This window comes from Petromyzon marinus, chromosome 9, assembly GCF_048934315.1.
Source record: "Petromyzon marinus isolate PM22_M1 ecotype Great Lakes invasive population chromosome 9, UKy_Petmar_22M1.pri1.0, whole genome shotgun sequence".
Classification (NCBI taxonomy): domain Eukaryota; kingdom Metazoa; phylum Chordata; class Hyperoartia; order Petromyzontiformes; family Petromyzontidae; genus Petromyzon; species Petromyzon marinus.
Genome location: NC_133675.1, coordinates 7575795 through 7595016, shown reverse-complemented (window position 1 = coordinate 7595016; position 19222 = coordinate 7575795). Strand labels below are relative to the sequence as shown.

Genomic DNA, 19222 nt, shown 5'->3' with positions numbered 1-19222 from the left:
GTTAACGTTTTATATGATTTAAAACGTCTTTCTGTATTTAAACTCGAGGTTCCCACACCGGAAGACGACCGTTTGTGTTATGGTCGAAACGTCGTGAGAATTATTGTTTTATATATATTTTATTATTTTGTTGTTTCCCTTCAACGTGACTTTACCGAAAGAACTAAGAATAAGATGTAATTAACTTGTTTTTACATTCTATAGGACACCTGACTGTGCTGAGTGAAGCTAAAATGCGAACGTTTTGACGGATTCTAGCCTGGATCACAAATAACACCACGTCATTAAAGCCATATAGGCCGATACACGTGCACAGACGCGAACACGTTCCACTATGTAAATCCACTGCTGAAGGCCCTCTAACGCCGCGTCGACCACATAGTACAGTACAAGCAGAGTACAATACTCCATTAGAACAATAATGACCCTTTACGTCACATTTCTCGTATTACATGTTGAGGTATACAGTATATGGTAAAGGTATAAATATGCATTGGCCAGACGACTCTCTTTTTTCCAAAACATTAATTCAATTATAACTCGTGCAGAGCAGAGAGCACCATCATCCTGTTCGAGCACGGGCAATAAACGACAAAATTGTACGGAACTTTTGAAGTAACAGTTCACCCACACTAGGGGGAGGGGGCACACTTGTCAACATAACCCAACCAGACTCATGCTGCGAACTCAAACACAGGAACCTTAGGGGTGCTGGCTGAAGGCTGACTTTTTGGTAATGTGGCGCTTCATTCGGCGCCGTGTATTCATTCTCACAGCGCACTGCTGTTTTGTTCTAGATTTAGAAGCCCCCTCTGTGCACTACTAAAATTAAGAACTGTATTGAGAAACATCTCTACCGTGTGCCAATTAAAAACGCGTTTTATGGCCAGGTGGCTCGGCGGTAGAGCAACTTGGTGCTCAAAGGTTGAGTTAAAATAATTGTTGGGGGTTGACTCGGCCCTTCATCGCTGTGGTGGATGGAATGAGCACCAGCCAGGAAGTCAACGGCGATTAGCCGATTAATACTCACGCCGGTCATAGGAATGCGGAATTTCCACTACCGGCTCAAGACTGGACACAGGGCATGAGCATCGCCTCAAAGCTTTTTGAGAAAAACAAAATCACTGACTTATTAGGTACAGTATGTTTAGTGTATAGCCGCAGCGCAGTCATGCAGAACGTTAATTAGTTGTGTAGTGTTAAGTATGATAATTACTAAAAGTTTAGATTTTATTTTAGAAACACGCATCAATGTTAAACAACGTAAACCACAGCTGAAAGTTGAAACATAGAATGCATCTATAAACATAGAATGCATCTAAAACATATGAATACACCCTGCAAGGCATCGTATACATGTTTATAAAAAAGTGTATATTACAATGAAAACGGCACACACAGTGGTTTAATCATTTATTGTATGCATACACAGCTGACTTACAGCAGAACAAGAAAAATCATGTTTTTAGATTGAGTCTATTTGGCTCAGTATTCACGATACTGCACCAAATAGAGTGGAAGTTCCCAATAGTCCAGTGAATATTATCAGTGCTTAACCTGGGAAGTTCTGCAACTTAAGTGTACGGCGCCACCCATACACCCAGGTAGCCAACTTCACCAAATACTATTGTTTGCAGTAACAACCCTCAACGCTTTTAGAAATGCAGTTCACGTGCTTAATGGTCACCCCAAATCTTCCCGAAAAGCATACACGACATTGCGTGTGGTAGGTTAAAATTACAGAAAAACCGTAAATGAAATAAACTGTTCATGCAATATCATTTTTAAAAATCGTTAAGATATGCATGGTTTAAGGACAATGCGAGTTGAAATGGACCATATCAACAGAATCGGTTTAAGGATAAGCAATGGAGTAGGTTAAAATGATTGCACCAGGTGAGCTTCAGCTGCTTGATAAGTTAACCTATTAAGCTGCACTGTGATGCCTTGTACCATTCGTTCACCCATTTGAATAACGTGTCTGAAGTTGTATGGTGCTCCACGTGTCCATTTAGTAGTTACGATTTGCATACCATGGCAGATGTTCCTAACCTAGCAGGAAAAACATACATTCTTAAGTTTTTTTTACATTTAGTGGAATTTATAAAATTCAGTGGAATTATTACACCCAACAGGAACAATCTTTGCTTAAATTTAAACATACATGAGTTCGCATTAATTTAGCATTATCTGTCTAAAAGTAAACACACTGCAAGATATAATTCGCTAAATGTTTACCGATGTGTGAAATGCGCCAAAGTAGATAATGGATGAAAATCTTTTCACCTGCAAAAATAACCTCAACCTGCATATCCGGAGTGTTGCTACTGTATCCGTAAGTTAACCGTAGCACTCACACAGAGCACCAAAGCTATATCGTTAATCGGGTCTCTTCGGTATAGCCATTTGAAAATTATTCGTTTTGCAAGTGTGCTCTACAAAAATATCATGGTGACGATAGACTTCGTGACACAAGGTACATGCCAGCTCGTCTACGTCATGAATGCTCGTGAATTACAATGGAATTTTCCCACGACAGAAAGGCCCTCTGATAACACCAACTACTTGAAAAGTTATTTATTTTTCCCATTTACTGGCTGTTTACATTTAAGTATCTAACCAAACAGCAGTTTTTTTTTTACCAAAGTTTCAAGGTTTGTTTTATATGCACTGAAAGGTTTCCATTGTCTATGCATAAACACCAATATATTCGGTAGCTAATCAAAGCGATGCTTAGGCCGAATGTATTTTGGATTCACACAAAATCTTAATTTTTACAAACATTTGAAAATGTTAACCTTGCCAGTAATCACGGGGTCCTTTTGTAGTTCTCGAAGCTGTTATGCATTTCTTAGCGTTGAAAGGGTTGTGTTCATATGCTGTTCAGAAGTTTATACTGTAAATTCAGCATAAAGCCAAGAAAAAGCAAATAAATGCACCGCAAAATCATTGCAATTTAATTTACTTATTTCGTTGTAACATCATTTTTTTGTTTTAGATTTAATGTAACTATAATATATTTTAAAGTTTTTTTGTATGTTTTTTTTAATTACTTTTACACTTAGCAAATTAGCCACTGTAACAAGCTGAAACTAGACGCTGGCCATAGGCAAAGCGTTCCAGTTTCAAACATACTTATGGCCACTCACTACTGTAAGACACAAACCTCACATCCAATCACATAGAGCAGTAATACAGGAATTTGCGAGTAAGCAAAACAACAAGCCTGACACCGGAACACACAATCAACAATTTCACCCAGACAGCCATTAGGGTTTAACAAAGGCTTTCAGAAAAATGTAACCACCCACATACATTTACTAGTGGCTTTCTGTATGTTTAATTCACCAAATTTAAGATCAAGATTCAGCATCTTTTCTATTATCCTTCGGTTAAAAGTGAGAATGTTCCATTAAGCCATTAAAAGCTACAGCCACTACGCAACCCTTGATGGTATCTGAACAAGTCCAATAATTTTTTTAAAAAATCCACAAATGGCCATAATGCCTTTTACAATACCCTGCAATGAAGAATGACAGCGTGTACATGCTTAAATTTAACAAAACTGAACAGGTACTGTAATTCTAAAGCGGTTTTAAGCATGTGCTTGCAGAAATCTTGCTAAAGGCACTATGAGGCAAAGTTTTATGAAGGACTGTTTCAAAGTGGCTCTGTTGGGAATATCTTTCCAATGTTGACATTATCTAGGAATTACAGGCACACACGTTATACGCAATACATCCAAAAACATAGTACATACAGTTTATACATGTCACGTCACCAATGAAAAGCAGTTGGGCCAGTGGTTAAGATGAGCAATGTTTTTGCACATGGTTTAGAATATTATCACACTACCGTCTATTACAGCTGTTTAGTAATGAACCTAGAACCAATCAACAAATTACCCTGTGATCTTATGAGCACATGAATATAAATTTGTCAAGGGTTAAAAGCCGCAAGTTAATCGATACAGTCCAACCGAAGGTATTAGAGATGTAGCCATTAACCCAATAGTTTTATGAAGAAGCAAATGGGCTACAACAGTAAGCGGTTCAAATTGGCGACGTTTTAATGTACACTGCATACATATACGATATGTACACAAACAAAAATATATAAACACACAAGTACAATTTATTCATAGATTTGCTTGCAGTTGTGTGTTCATATATATTGTAACTGTATGCACACATACAATACACACATTCTACTTAACCTGCCAACACTTCACAAAATCAAAATGCACTCAGAAGGGGACATACTGCATTTTGATTTTAGAAATGGTACTTGATTACACCACGTGTCATGCATTAGTGTACCATCTTTATTCCAATTTAAAAGTGTTTATCAACAGGCCAGTGGACGAGCCACTTCCAAACCCACGCAACTATTACTTAAGGATTAAACGGTGCCGTTTGGTTTTCAATTATGAATGCAATATGGTGGAATGCTACACAATGCCAAAACACCTAGAGTGCACCCGAGTACAACTCGTAAAATGGTGTATTCATGTACCAATTATTTAAAAACGCTCCCTCCAGCACGTATACATAGTTTGTTATTTTCCTCGTCACCAATAAAAAAAAGTTCACTTAAATGCAAACTAGAAATACTGCAAATCAAAAAAAAACTTTAAAAATCAAACACCAAAAGATATTGTAGTATTACTTGTTAAATATAAATTTTAAATGTTGAAGATGTGGAATGCAAATAAGCTTAATAATTTAACACTTCAATCTTAGCACTGACATTCTTGCAGTCATCTGGGATAAACTAGGCTTCCTGTATATTGCCTATTATGTTGCAGCAGTGGAAGCCTGTCAATTTCCCCAATTCCAACATAACACGCACACAAAACCAGTTTCAAACTTATCACCAAATACAAGTGTATGCCTCTCAATCTCGTGTTTTCAGCAACCACCAAATAGAGATGGAACTGTTGCTTTGCCCACTTACGCAAACAAAACTGAAAGCCACTTTAAATACAGGTCCCTGTGCATTACAGATGGTAAAATAACATGTCACTTTCAGGCAACTATATATCTAAAATGCACATGACACCAAGTTGTGAAATAAATGTTCATTCTGCAAAAAATATATCTAAGGAGCCCCAAATATCTTCATCTCTCAGCATGTAGAAAACATGCAACCGAGGCCAAATGGAAAATGTGAGTTTAGTTCTTAATGTTACAGCTTTCAACATGCATTCAGTATTTTATTCCCATTATACAAATCAGCTCTCAAATTTGCAATCCTTAAACAAATCAGTTTTGGAAGCTGAAGCATAAACACATTTGAAAATGCACAAGATCCATATGGAGGTACAACCACACTGCAAAATAGCACACTAAATTCAATGTCTGCATACATCTTAAACCAAAGTGATGAGCATTGTAATGGTGAACTTCCAGACCTGGAAAGTGACGTCAAAGCTACTGCATGTATTTCAACTTGACCCGTTTTACATAATTTAACATCATGCATGCAGGAGGTTTTTAATGCATGACTTGAAATGAGGGAGGTAGACTCTTACACATACATTCAACACCAAACTAGTAATGCCCTTAACTCCTGCAAACTGAATTTTGATTTGAAGCTTTCGTGACTGCAGTAATTCATATTCTTAGTTTTTTCGGTAAAGTCACATTGAAGAGAAACAACAAAACAATAAAATATATATAAAACAAAAAAAAATTCTCACGACGTTTCGAAGATGACCGTTTGAGTTATGGTCGAAACGTCGTGAGAATTTTTTATTGTTTTATATATATTTTATTATTTTGTTGTTTCTCTTCAACGTGACTTTACCGAAAAAACTAAGAATATGAATTCCTGCAAACTGCTCAAAACTTAACCCGGAGCTCGATAATAAATTTTGGTTTCAGAATTCTATCATAATTCAGCATTAAATGAAAGCATTATTGCGTTTAACTGTCAATTTTTTTTCTCATAAAAACACAATTCGTACCTTTTGCCAAAGTACAGGGGAGCTCAGGGTTTCGACTAGAACTGGGCGATCCGATTTATGTAATCTATTATTACAGTTTGCTTAGACTAATTGGAGAACAAAAATAGTTGTAAAAGGTTTTACCCATTAATGTGCCACTGGCTACTGCCTTAATTGGCATCAGCTACATCCACACTGAGCATTGCTCTTCAGGGGGCTTCTGCCACAAAGCAGTTCCATTTTTTTTCTCATTAATCAACTTAATCATCCTAGCTTGAGTTTGGACTCATTGAAGCTAGCCAACTTGTCAAATTCACCCTCCACCAACAACCATAACACTACCCTTTACCTAAAGGTTTGGAAGAATTACATTTTCACTTGAATTCCAGAACCATATTTCAGATGTTATGAAACCGTCAGGAGTTTCACCACACATCAATATCTGAATGGGAGAAGACTGTACACAATTTGTATGCATTCAAATGTTCGACAAAATGTTCAAATTAAACTGGTAAACTGATCTAATTAATAATTTGACCTTGTGCATTTACAAATGTAATAAATGTGCACTGCAAAAAACGCCAGTCCAAAACCGAAACTACGTGCAGACCACAACTGCAGTATGTTTTATTTTATAAAGCATTATACTATGCAACAAAGGAAGCTCAGACATTCTGCATGCCACAAAATGTAAACGTTTACATTTTAAGCCTTAAAACTTGTTCTTTTTAACAATCAGGCCTAGCGAATGCAATTGAAAAACAAATTTAGTTTAGCCCATTGTTTAGTTATAAGTTCAATTTGTTCCGATTTACAACATTTTTTATTGAAAATTTCTCCTAATTCCCATAGCAATGAAGCGGAATTATTTTTTATTTCTGTGAAAGGTCTAGTTCAAATACTGTCAGCTTAATATTTACACATCCGCATACATTTCTAAGCTGAAATTCTGTTATGCATTTTCTGTGCATCCATGAGGGCAACCTGCATATGGTAGCTTACAAATTCCAATGGTGTGTAAGAGCTGTATGTTAGTATCATTCAAATTCGGTCTACTTAAAAACAGGATCAATTGAACAGATGCATGGGTGTCAAGGTATATCTCGTTTGTACATAATTTAGTAAAACACTGAATTAATCAAATTACTATTTCAAATTTTAAGGCTATTAAATGGCCACTTCACATTTTTGCAGAGCAAGCAGACAAAAATGAAAGAAAAAACCCCTCCTAACACAGGTTTATTATTATTATGCAGGCAAAACATTAAAAATCGAACTCAGCAAAGACGGCCAGTAGATGACGGCTGCCTGTCTTAGATGGGTTCATCCTTCTCGCTGAAGGTGGTGTCATCTTGGCTCCCATCACTCTCCGCGTCGTCTGAGCTGTCCGAGAGGTCAGGGTCTCCAATGAAGAAAGAACCCAGCCTGCCGGGAAAAGTATGCCTTCCCTCCACTACAGCAGACACATCGGGCTGAAATGTGGCACACTACATAAACCACACATGCGCACACACGCACACACACACCATATTATAATTAAAACGCATTTTTGACCCAAGCACTATTAACAGATACCAGTAATTGCAATGAGGGTTTCAGTGGCTAAAAATGCAACAAAAATGCATTTGCAAAGCGTAATTTATTTGTTATACTTTAGCTGTAAAGGTTGGCACAAACCTGAATGCCACAGTCAACCTCGCTGGCTTGGCTTGTCTGGATGTTACCCAACTGCTTGTTAATCCAGCTGGAATCTCCCTTTTCACACGACTCTGAAAAGGAGAAAGATATTTTACTCAGTTTTTCATAAGACAGGAAGTAAGAATCAATATTCAATTTCCAATATTTGAAAAAAAAAAATCTAAGATGTTGTTACTTAGGCACGTGAAAAAAAGTTTTCAAAATGTCATTTAATTTTTTTGTAATTTGGAATGGGTGTGGCTATTAAATCATGTTATGAGGTATTGTAGGTTAATAAAAATAAACCTTTATAATGGACGAAAGCTCAGGCAAATGTAACTACGATTTTGTCACATACAATTTGAAACGTTAAAGATCGTGTTTTGTAAACTAAAAGACAGGCATCTATTGTGCATGTTCTTGCTAAACGTACCATTTCAAAAAAATTGCTGTTAATGGCACTGCTGCATAGTACACGACTCAAAATGCAAGTGTATAACAGTGGATGTATCCAATCCAATCATGGAAAAAAGGGGCGTAAATAGTCAAGATAGAAATTAATTCCTCAAAATCTTCTGGAATTATAAATATCTAAGAAAAACATGCGTTGACGTCTGAAGTCCAATCACCAAGAGCGCTTTAACAATGCTAAAAAACCACAAGGGTAACCGAAAACCATCCAATTTGTCACATCAATATTATACAAAACAGGTCCCTGCAGGGTGGGCTGGTAGAAGTTCGCAAATGAGATCATGTGACTTCCAAATGTTCGGTACAATAAGACATATCAAGTCTCTGCGCCGTCTATTGCCGAGTTTACACCCAACAGCACGAGATTTCACTTCGTTAAAGTATTGAAAGGGGATGGACGGACGGACACATTAATCTATTGCAGGCTGGTACACTCAGTTTACAACTTCATTCCTACCAGTATAAGCAAACTATCAAAGTGAAGACTTCCAAAACCACTTATAAACATCTGATTTTTAAATATACCTCCACAGGAAAAAAACATAAGTTAATATATTACCTGGAGGTTTGGAACATCTGATTGTTAGACGAGAAATAGAGTCCAACAAATTCCAGCAATCGTCTTCTTGCTCCTTGGTCTCATTGTCAGACCAACAATTCTTACAAGCAAGAAAAGGCTATAGAAAAAAACCAAGGACCAAAATCAGCAAAATGGTAAACATTTTCATATGCAAACAGACTTCAAAAACGTCCAAACTGGCTCATGTGGGCAGTCGGTAATACAGTATGCCCTCGAAATCACTTGGGGGGGAATGTACTATCCGACACGCAAGTTGTTTGGGGTTGAACCCTACACATAAGCAACATCAACTTAAAATTTCGATGTTGTGTAGACCCAGTTTAATACTGTACTTCTACTGTAGCATTGGCTTGTGTATTCAAGAATTAGCTTGTGATTTCCATTACTTTCACTTTATTTTCATGTTGCTCATATATTAAAAAGCTAAATAAACATTGCAAGCTATAAATGGGATGGAACATGTCCATTGAAAAGGGGCATCTAACCCACGAATTAGCTCAATATATTAAGGTTATTGTATGTTTTTCATTTGAACGGATTACACAAAATAGAAAAAAATTGAATTCTTAAGCATTACCTTTGCATATCTTTCTTGCTCATCAGAAGTTGAGTAAACTCCACCAAGAATGAAGGATCCATAGCACTCATCTGTTCCACGTTCTCCACCAGTGCTTTGTTGCTCAATGTCCTTATTGGCATCATGCTTTGCATTGGAACCAAAGCACCCAATAACGTGAGGCGCACTGGAACTTTCAGACGCACACTCATGAACACAATCATCCCCACAAGCCACAGTGAGTTTATCTTGCGAGTCCAGGGATGTTTGTGCTCCCCTCTCAATCGCAGTCTTCCTTACTTGTGGAACCTCCATATGTTGTGTATCGGTTTCACTTTGTGCATAGCATTTGTATTCCTGGTAATTAGCGACTGCATCTTCTTCTAGGGGCCTTAGATCGGCCTCTGGCTGTTCAAACAAGTCGCTGTATGTTACAATGGGCAGGGTTTCATCACCCTTCTCCGATTCAGAGTCTGATGTATCACCTGCAAATGGAGAAAGCTCGCCAGCTTGAATTGGGCGGAAGTGGGTACGTGGCGAGATCCGTATGGCACGGTACTGCATCTGGCAAAGCCCATACACTTTTTGGTGTTCCAGGTTGTGTGCTTCCGTGCCCGAGCTCAAAACGGGTTTCGGCTTGAAGGGAGCATCCAGTGGAGAATCGACATCAGGCTGTACAGCACATTGGACACTCAGAAGATGTGAAAAATGACTGTTGAGATCTAGCGACGGAAAAGTGCACTTGATGCCAGGGCTGTGACAAAAATCTGATCCAAGGTAATTGCTGTAACTTCCCCCACAATCATCTTGCAAAAGGAATGGGATGGTGGCATCCATTCTTTCCTCCCACTTTACAGACAGTCCACCTTGAGCAAATGGAAAGCGAGATTTCCAAAGGGATTTGTGTTGTGCATGAAAATTTGGTGCCATACACAAGTTTGGGCCTGCAATAATTACTGCATTTGGGGATGCACTCTCAAGCAAACTGCTGTCTTTTTGTTCAGTGCTAGATACAGAAGACCAGTTCTGCATGCTTGAACATTCATCCTTTAAATGCTTTCCTGTTCCATATACACCACCCAAAATAAACGACGTGTCTGTTTCCTCAGTCATATCCCACACTTTTTCTGATGTTCCTTCTGTCATTACTGATGCATTGGAATTTACATTATCCCAAAGACGATACTCTGACCGCTGTACAGCTGTTGAAGCCATTTTAGGCAAACATTTTTTTACTTCTACATTGCAAGGTGGGGTTGTAACCTCGACTGTAAAAGTATGGTTTGTAACAGAAGCAGAGTGGCTGAAGTTTGGTGGTGGCAAAACCTCATGAGAGGTCTCGTTCAAAAATTGTATTGAATTCCCTGAGCTAGATTGGTGAGGAAATGCTAAAAGAGGGGCGGACAAATAAATATTTTCATTGACAAGTGGGATTTCCTCTCCATCTTCCTCTAATTGTATACCACAAACAGCAGCCAACTTCGATCCATGCTTGCAGCTTAATGGGGGCAGTTTTCGAAAAGCACCATCAACATCAAACTGGTTATGTTGTGGAATTAAGTTGAGAAGATCAGACTCTTGCATGGTGACAGAATCAGTTAGGCTACTAACATTCTTTTCCTCTGCTGAAAATTTTGATGAATCGTCACCCTGTAAGCTGAAGGAAGCTGCATCTTCAGAACGAACATCATCAGAATGGGACCATGGACTGCCAGTCCGTGTGGACAAACTAGAGAAAGGGCCATCATCTTCACACGTTTGCGAGCGGGTCCACATTGCCAGGCGAGAGGTTTTTGCTGCACCTGCATCTTCCCATAATGCTGAACCAAGCTTCTCACTTACTGTGTCTACAAACACTTCCAAAGGGCCCCGAGGTTGGTTTGTAAACTGAACGTCTACTTCAGGGAAAAGAGCAGCCATATCTAAACCGGGGTCAGGTTTGGGAAACTTATCTTTGTCAGAATTTAACTGTTCAATTTGAGGGCACTCCTTGCTTTTGATTACAAGGCAACCAAATCTCTCATCAATGTGGAAAATTGGACTGTTGAAAAATGACACAAGATGGTCATCTTGCGAGCCTTCATCTTCTGAACAGAATGAAGGAGATGAACAATCCCAGAACCGAGCAACTGTTGGGCTCAGCTTGTTAATGCTATTGTTGCCATCCTGGGAATCACGGAGGTTCATAATTTCAGGTTTTTCCAAAACCTGTTCATCTGTCCATATTGCACTTTCACTTTCTTTACTTTGAGTCTCAAAAGAACCAACATGATTTTCACTTTCCACTGAAACGTGCTCCGTGCTGTTTTGGTGGATTAGCTTTAATATACGACTGCTGTTAGGCAGCAATTCAGATGCAGAAGGATCCAACATGGATTGATAAAAATTTACTTCACGGAAGTAATCACAGTCTAAACAGTTTAGCTCAGTACGGATGTTGTTCTTTAGCTCTGTAGTTGGCATTTCACGCTCAGCTCCATCAGAAGAAACTACTGGCACTTCCACAAAGCACCCATCAATAAATGTGCCTGCTGACCTAAAAACATCATCGTATGTATTTTTACTGTAATGTGGCGGATGCACTTCTTCGGAACGCTTGGCCTGTGGATGCAACTCAGAGTTTTCAGCTTGTGAACTAGCAAGCCCACGGTACGACGTTTCTAGTTTGCTCTTCTGGTTCTGCGACACAAAGCAAACACCAAGGGGTTCTGTATACCACATTGGTTCTTCTTGAAGACCTTGTCTTCTAGTTTGGCCAAACAGGTTTTCTTCACTCGTCAATTCCAAATCATTACTTTTTCTCCTTTCTTTTTCAGCAAAGCCCCCTCTGGAATATGATTCATATCTGGCTGTACCACCAAAATATTTGCTTTTGTCAAATTTCTTAGAATATTTCCTTGACGGCTTAACCATTGCTTCTTGTAACCTTGGTACCCGGTCAGTTTCTCTAATTCTCTGCTTGAGACGTAATGCCTTTCTCAAGGTGTTCACTTCAAACGGTCTGTTGGAGCCAGAGGCAGATCCAGCATCACTCGAGTCAGAAGAGCCCGAATGTGTTCTAGGCAATTTCCCTTCTCCAGACAACCTAACCCTTCCTTGCCGACGCGAGAAAGATGGCTTGGCCTTATGACGCTTGCAGATGCTGCGATCATGCTCGTTCTCTTTGCCGCTGTCTCTCTGCCCTGGAGAACTACCAGACTCTAGCTTCCCAGACGGTCTCTCCCGGACTGTCTCGTCATCATCGCTGCATATCTCTACTGGGGAGCAGGTGTCTGTGCAGGCTTGCTGGAGGGTAGATGATGAAGAGACAGAGTCAGAGGTGGAAGAACTGGTGCCTCGTAGCATCTTGGCTTTACAGACCCAGACAGATGTCGAAGTTGCAGGAAATGGAGCAGTCTTTTCTGATAGAGCAGGGAATGCTTCGTAGTACCTGAAAAACAACATATTTGTTAAAGAAAAAAATATGCAAAGGAAAGAAATAATAAAAATGTTGGTATATTATAAGGTTACTCACATTTCAGCTTCATCCTTGTTAGAAGTTGGCCCATCATCAAGTGACGGAGATCCTTTCTTTGGTGTGAGCTTCCCAAAAGACTGTCCATCTGTAAAAAAAATTGCTTATGTTTGTAAAAAATATATAAAATATATATTTCACTCGACAAATACTGCATTTAACCTATGGTTGCTCACCTACAACCGGTCAGCCTTAGCTATTTTCACAATCAATTACCAGTTACAAAAGTCAGGAACGCGTAATATTTTTTTATAATAAGGAATGCACTGATTGGCATGCGCAGGACAACTCTGAAAGTGCTTGCTTACACAATTACTGGTAGAAACGGCCTCCACTAGAGAGAGCCCTAGGTTTTTGGTCTCCAAGTCAATGCGGACAAGGAATCTTGAAAGTGGGCGTACCCACTTTTTCCCACCATATGCGACCTGCCAATCAAATAAATGTGGTGTACCACCCAATCGTGCTGCTGGGCAAACAGAAGCAGGAGGACAATACATTTCAACCATTGCTTCACCACCAGTTCCCTTGGTGTCGCAGTTAAACAGATACAAAAATGTGATGTTTATTGCAAGATATATTTATGTGTGACAAACCAGTAAAGAAAAAGTCTGGTTTCCGGTAAAAATCTATTTCAACAACCCTAGTTTAAACTAGTCTCACTTCATGGTGCAGACAAATGGTAACACTTTTTTAATGCAATTTTATTTATGATACTTTATGCTACATATTCTACACACGTACCCTTTTGCTGGTCTTGGAGATCTTTTAATTTACAACAGAGCTCTTCCACCAACATTTCTATACCGGATGTCTGGAAAACACAATATTTGAAAACATTTCAGTTCAGCTGGAAGTGGTTGTTTTAGACACCATTCATCACAGTTGACAAATATTAAACACCTGCTTTAAAACTGTACACAATATATTTTAACTCCGTTCCTACAGTATGCGATATCCCGCACCTCCGATTAGCATAGTTGGCTACGTACGGTGCAAAATAAGTCCAACCTACATACAAACTTTTAAACCTAAGTTGTAGAATATACAGGTCCTTAAAGGAACGACTATACATTTACATTTTAAGGTAATAAAGTGCCAGCATTGTTAACAGAAATGTAGTACATGTTTTAATATTTATGAAAGTGACAAATAACTATAATTCTCATAACATGTGCCAAGTCATATTAAAAGGACTTGTGAAGACAAATGGCGGTTCACCAATAGGTATGAGGCACTGAAATCAGTTGGGTATTTATCAATCATGTTTAAATATAGAATATGCACTTGCCTTATTTATAAAGAATTTAACATGTACTTTAATCAGATACTGTATTCCAAAGCTTAAGGTATAACTTTGACCTTTTATAAAACTCGTGACATCAAGAGATTGGTATGAGAAGGCAGGCCACACCTTCACCATTGCCCTTCATTTACACTTGCTGCAGGATTAGCGAAAGTCACATGACCTTGTGGAATGTGGGTCTCTGCTCTGTAGGCCTACCACAGTACTTTATTTAAAAATAGCAACACCAGCCACTGGGCGGGCCTCTCGTCCCGTCCCACAGGAACCGGCTTTTTCGCACTTGGTGCCACATCATTATTACAGTTTCACTATCTCACGCAAACATTCCAGCACATTGAACACGAGATACACCACAGCATTTATTTTTAAACAAGTTTAACATTATTGCTGTCTACCACACGTATATACACAAAACACACTCATCCAGTACTTAATTAAATTTTGGTCAAATATATAAAATGACGTTTTAAATGACAAAACGTTTAGACGTAACCATACTGTTAGTTTATACAGTGACGTCTTATGAGCAAGCCCAAGTCAGCTGACATTAAAGCTGGTAAACCGAGCTGATCAGCAGGATAAAAATAGCTGGCACACCAGAGCCGAGCAACAAAGTAACAAACGGGCACAAGCGAGGCAGAAATGTTTTTTGTCATTAAATTATACTCTGCATATTTCATATTCCAGTACGTTTGGTAACCGACCACCACTTTTAAAGCACTTACAACATCAAATAAAAGAGGTTGTAAGATATACGTATGTAACTTTATTCTACGCTTACAAACGAAAGCCATAGCAAACTTATACAAACAAAATAAAACAGTTTCTTGAAGCACTGATGGATTCGGCAGACGACTTAATTTAGTAGTGGCAGTGATCCAAGAACTATCTAATAATCTGTTGTGGTCACTTGCCTGACTTCCATTGAAACTTAAATCCTACTTTAAAAACACGTTTTTAAGGTATCCATACAAGCTACAAAAAATAGTTTAGAGATATCCTTCACTTTATAAACATTCGGTTAAAATTTCGTGTGAACCAAATTGACAAATTATGGATACTTTTTTAATTAAATCGAATTTCCACGTTAACGAATTTAATTCATATGGTACAAGCCATGAGATCAAACAAGAACCACGCAGGAGGCTTCATCATCCATCTGCGACAGCATCACGCATCATGGTATTCCTCGTGCAACATTAAGGTCACCACATCACTTTTCTGGTCATTCCAACATGACCGGAAAGGCGAGTTCCCTTAAAAGGGGGCAACAATTGTTTTTATTAGTCAATGGTTTATAACATGTTGTGTATGAATAAAATTCGATGTCATTAATAGAAGTGGGTGGCTTCCTTTATGTGCAACCCATCCACTTTTATTCAACAGGTACATTTTATTTTATTTCTGGGGTGAAAATAACGTATTTCTGCTTTCGAATGCAAATAAAAGTGTGCGCATTGAAAAACCTGTTTTACCTACTTTTTTGTATTGAACATTTACTATTTTTTTTTGTTTTTAAAATGGGAAAAGCAATTCCGTTTTACGCGTTTTTTTGAAGAACACATCACTTTCGTAAATCTAGGTATACCTGCATATAGCTTAATTTGTGAGATAATGAAATATCCAGTTGATTGTATTCCAGCTAAATGGGGTTAAACCTAATTAGTATTTTATAGCAGCACCTACCAACCACACTGTATTTGCATGTTCAGCAACGCCAAAGCCATTTCCAAGGCGACTTTTCATCAAAACAATCAATCTTTCTTTTAGAAAAAAAAATTACCTACCACCAGGTGCTGTTCCAATAATCAGTGCAAGTGTAATTTTTTTCCACATGTAAAATATTACGCTTGAAAAAAACATGTTTAAATATAACCAAGTAGACAACTAATTTTGACTCTTTTCTAAAATAAACCATGAACACACTTTCTGAAATGTGGCTTGAATGTTCTAATTTACAAATTTTTATGTTTTAATATGCAATTGGCTTTGTCTGCCGCCATTTTGCAACTTATGCCTCTTTAATATAACATAACTATTTATAGCACGTGTAAACATCTACTGAAAACCTCACGTGGTTGTTTTCAATGGGAGACTTCTCCACAGCAAATACACTTGCCTACCTCTTCTGAAGCAGAGCGGAGACATTGGACAGCAGCCTGCTTCTTCATCTCCTCCAAACTTAGACCAGACGTCCACTTCTTCTTGTTCTTACCCAAGCGGCGACCTGGTCCTTTGTCCCATGGCACACAGATGTTACCTTCCTGTAAATAAGAATAAAGCAAACAACCATCACTTGCTATATCATTTTCAAGACTATTTTTTTCTAAAATACAGGAAAAAATCTAATTGCCAAAATGTTATATCAATACATCAGACTTCATTTGCATGTTCCCAACCTTAGGTCATATTACACGTTATCACTGGCCATCTGTAAATATGGCCAATATAAAATGTATCCCGTCCGTTTAGAGCTTTAGAAAGACTAACCTGTTCTTGAGGTTCCACTTCAAAGGTGTCTTGGAGGAGAAGGCTAAGGATGTAACGTGTGTAAATCACAGCATCTATCCCGCACTTCTCCAGCTCCTGGCCCAACCACGTCTGCACAGGACCCAGGGCCTGTAGTATAGACATGGTGAAGGAACTCTGCACGTCCCTGCAGCCTTCAGACAACTTTTCCAAGGAGAGAACTAAAGATGGGCCTCACGGAGGGAGTTCTGCCTAGAAAACCCATTGTGCAGTATACTTGGTAAGGAATGCCACCTCTGGCAGCCTAGGTAGAGCTTCTCCCTGCCATGTCAGCCAAACCACATGATGTTTAGGTTTGGGTACCTGGAAAAACAAAAATCAAATCGTAAATTAAAATTGGAATGCAGTCAATGGTAGCGGCAAATCCATTATTGCTATAACAATATCCAAAACAATTCATGCGCAAAACTTAAAACTGTGTATATATTCACGTGCTTATGATGTCATTGTAATAAAATATTAACTGGGAGATTCCAATGCAACGTGTAGTTTTCAAACGTAAACAAATGAGTAATACACACCCAGTAGTACTCGCCAGCCTCAGGACTAAACAAATATTCTTAAAAAGCTCGGCTTAAAGGGCTTAGGTGGATGCAGGAGAAGCCCCGCGTGGGTAGGTAACTTCACCGCGTCGTGAAAAGCAAAACAAAACAGACGCGTGCTCACTACACGCGCTATCAACCTTACAAACAGCCACGCCATCTTGGGGCGCCGTGAAAGACACTCCCTCGCGTTTGCACGGTTACCACGTGTGTCCTTTTAAAGCCCAACAACGACCCCTCTATAGCAACCGGTATCACGGCAGTAAATGGGTAGCAAGGCGCCAAAACAAATTTCGTCTGTGCGCGACCACATCCAACCCAGTCCCTTTTAAGGGAAATGGCTGTGTTTTTATTGAATTGTAATATTCACCGAATTTAACACCCCCCCCTACCCGCCTATTCGATACCTACGTATTTTCTCAGCATTAAAAACGCCGTTTATCACAGAATAAAAAAATGAAAGACAGAGGCAAGTCACGTATACACGCTAACAGTTTATGACGAACCTAACACCTATTGTGTACAGTATTTAACAAGGGAAGAATTGTATTCGATTCAGGTAGAATATCCTTTGATTTGTCGACTTGAAAAACATTTAAACCGTTAATGTGCACGTACATTTATTCCTTTGTTACATTGTCTCCCAACATTTAACCAACAACACCAGAAGAGCCTCAATCTAAACACGTCTGGCTGCGTTTTTAAAACGTCCATAACTTCGCCATACACACGTGATATTGAGATGCTCCACCATTGTTGTGAATAAAAGCGCCCCGCTCAGTCGAAAACATTCCTTCCCTAATTGAACTCGCGCCTCTTGGAAGTATAAAACGAGTTAACTTCACGGGAACTCAACGTTCATCGCGCTCCATGAAAAACTCGGCACTGCCATGGTAATGTGGAATTTCCACAATTTCTCAAGCCTCAGAAAACAGACTAACACATCACCGCGATCGTGTTGAGCGGTATTACCACTCACAAATGTGTCGAAACGGCCAATTAATTTATCGGAAACTAAACGCCAACGCGTTGTTATTGTTGAAGCGCCGGCCGGAGAGGGGGGGGGGGGAATTCAGGAAAGCCCGGGCTAAGCGACTGGCCGCTAGGCCGCACGCAAGGGCACTCGTCTCGCTCATTCAATCCGCAGGGTTCAAACCGCGACGTTAACACAGCACGCGGGCACGCGAGGGTACAAAAAACTAACTCAACGGACGACCGAAAACAACAATCGTATTCGCGTTATAATCGCCGAGTTCCTCACCTCCCCTCACACACGCAACGACGAGGCGAGGGACGCGGCCGCGCCGGGCGGAGACGTCACGTGACGAATCCCCCCCAACCCACTCGCCCGCCGCACTAAATCCCTCCGCCGATTGTTTATTACAACGCAACACCCCCCCTCCCCCACCACCGTATCCCTCCGCGTAGAGGGGACGCGCGCGCGCGGGGGGTAGGGGGGTGGAGAAAAATAAACCCCCGCGCGCTCAAATCGGAATTTTATTCGTTCCACCGAACGTTCCCCGCCTCGCGATAGATAATCAATATTTAAATGAGCCTCGAGACAATGGCTTGCGGACGAGTGGCCCGCCGTCCCCCCTCCCCCCACCATCTCCCCCCACCATCTCCCCCCCCACTCTTACCCGAGTGTGCGTGTGCGCTATCTATTCTGACCCGGGGCTTCGTGGGTGGGTGGTGGTGGGGGGGCCGCAACAGCGTTTACATTCCGTAGACGGCACGCGCGGCGCGTCTGTCTTAGGCGATTCCCATTGGTCGAGGCGAGCCCCCACAGCGTCGCAAGCTCGCCTGCGATTGGCTCTTCGCGGAATGGCGCGCGGGTTTCTGCGCAAGCGGTCTGTGTAATGTAAAGGCACTGAGCGGTTACCCCGCCCCCCTCCTCCCCGCGCTGGGGGTCACGGGGTCCGGGCTTAGCCAGACGCCCGTGCCAGCCTACAGGTTTTTACCTTCAAAAAGCAAAGCTCCCCCGTATAGCCTGCCGCAGACTGCAGGGGCAAGTGCTGTTAAGCGAGTCGCACCTACGAAGGCCGGCACGGCACACACGAGGGGGGAGGGGGGTGGTTGGCCAGCAACCACGCCCGACCGCCT

The 19222-nt window shown here is 40.2% G+C and overlaps 1 protein-coding gene across 1 annotated transcript; it reads right to left on the bottom strand.

The window, feature by feature from the left end:
- Positions 1–1400: 1400 nt before the first annotated feature.
- On the bottom strand, positions 1401–18503 carry KIAA0232 (KIAA0232 ortholog). Its single transcript, XM_032950673.2, has 9 exons — positions 18381–18503; positions 16539–16880; positions 16172–16312; positions 13487–13556; positions 12746–12833; positions 9253–12661; positions 8655–8772; positions 7625–7716; positions 1401–7434 (listed from the first exon to the last, which is right to left on the bottom strand). The coding sequence occupies exons 2-9, from the start codon at positions 16680–16682 to the stop codon at positions 7261–7263; spliced, it is 4236 nt and encodes a 1411-aa protein (XP_032806564.2). The 5' UTR covers positions 16683–16880; positions 18381–18503; the 3' UTR covers positions 1401–7260.
- Positions 18504–19222: the final 719 nt, after the last annotated feature.

Excerpts from the sequence above, each read along its gene's own strand:
- KIAA0232 (XM_032950673.2), bottom strand. The coding sequence starts at position 16,682 with ATGTCTATACTACAGGCCCTGGGTCCTGTGCAGACGTGGTTGGGCCAG. Across the intron at positions 16,313-16,538 it reads AAGTGGAACCTCAAGAACAG|GAAGGTAACATCTGTGTGCC; the intron begins GTTAGTCTTTCT and ends TCTTATTTACAG. Across the intron at positions 8,773-9,252 it reads AGCAAGAAAGATATGCAAAG|CCTTTTCTTGCTTGTAAGAA; the intron begins GTAATGCTTAAG and ends TTTTTTCTATAG.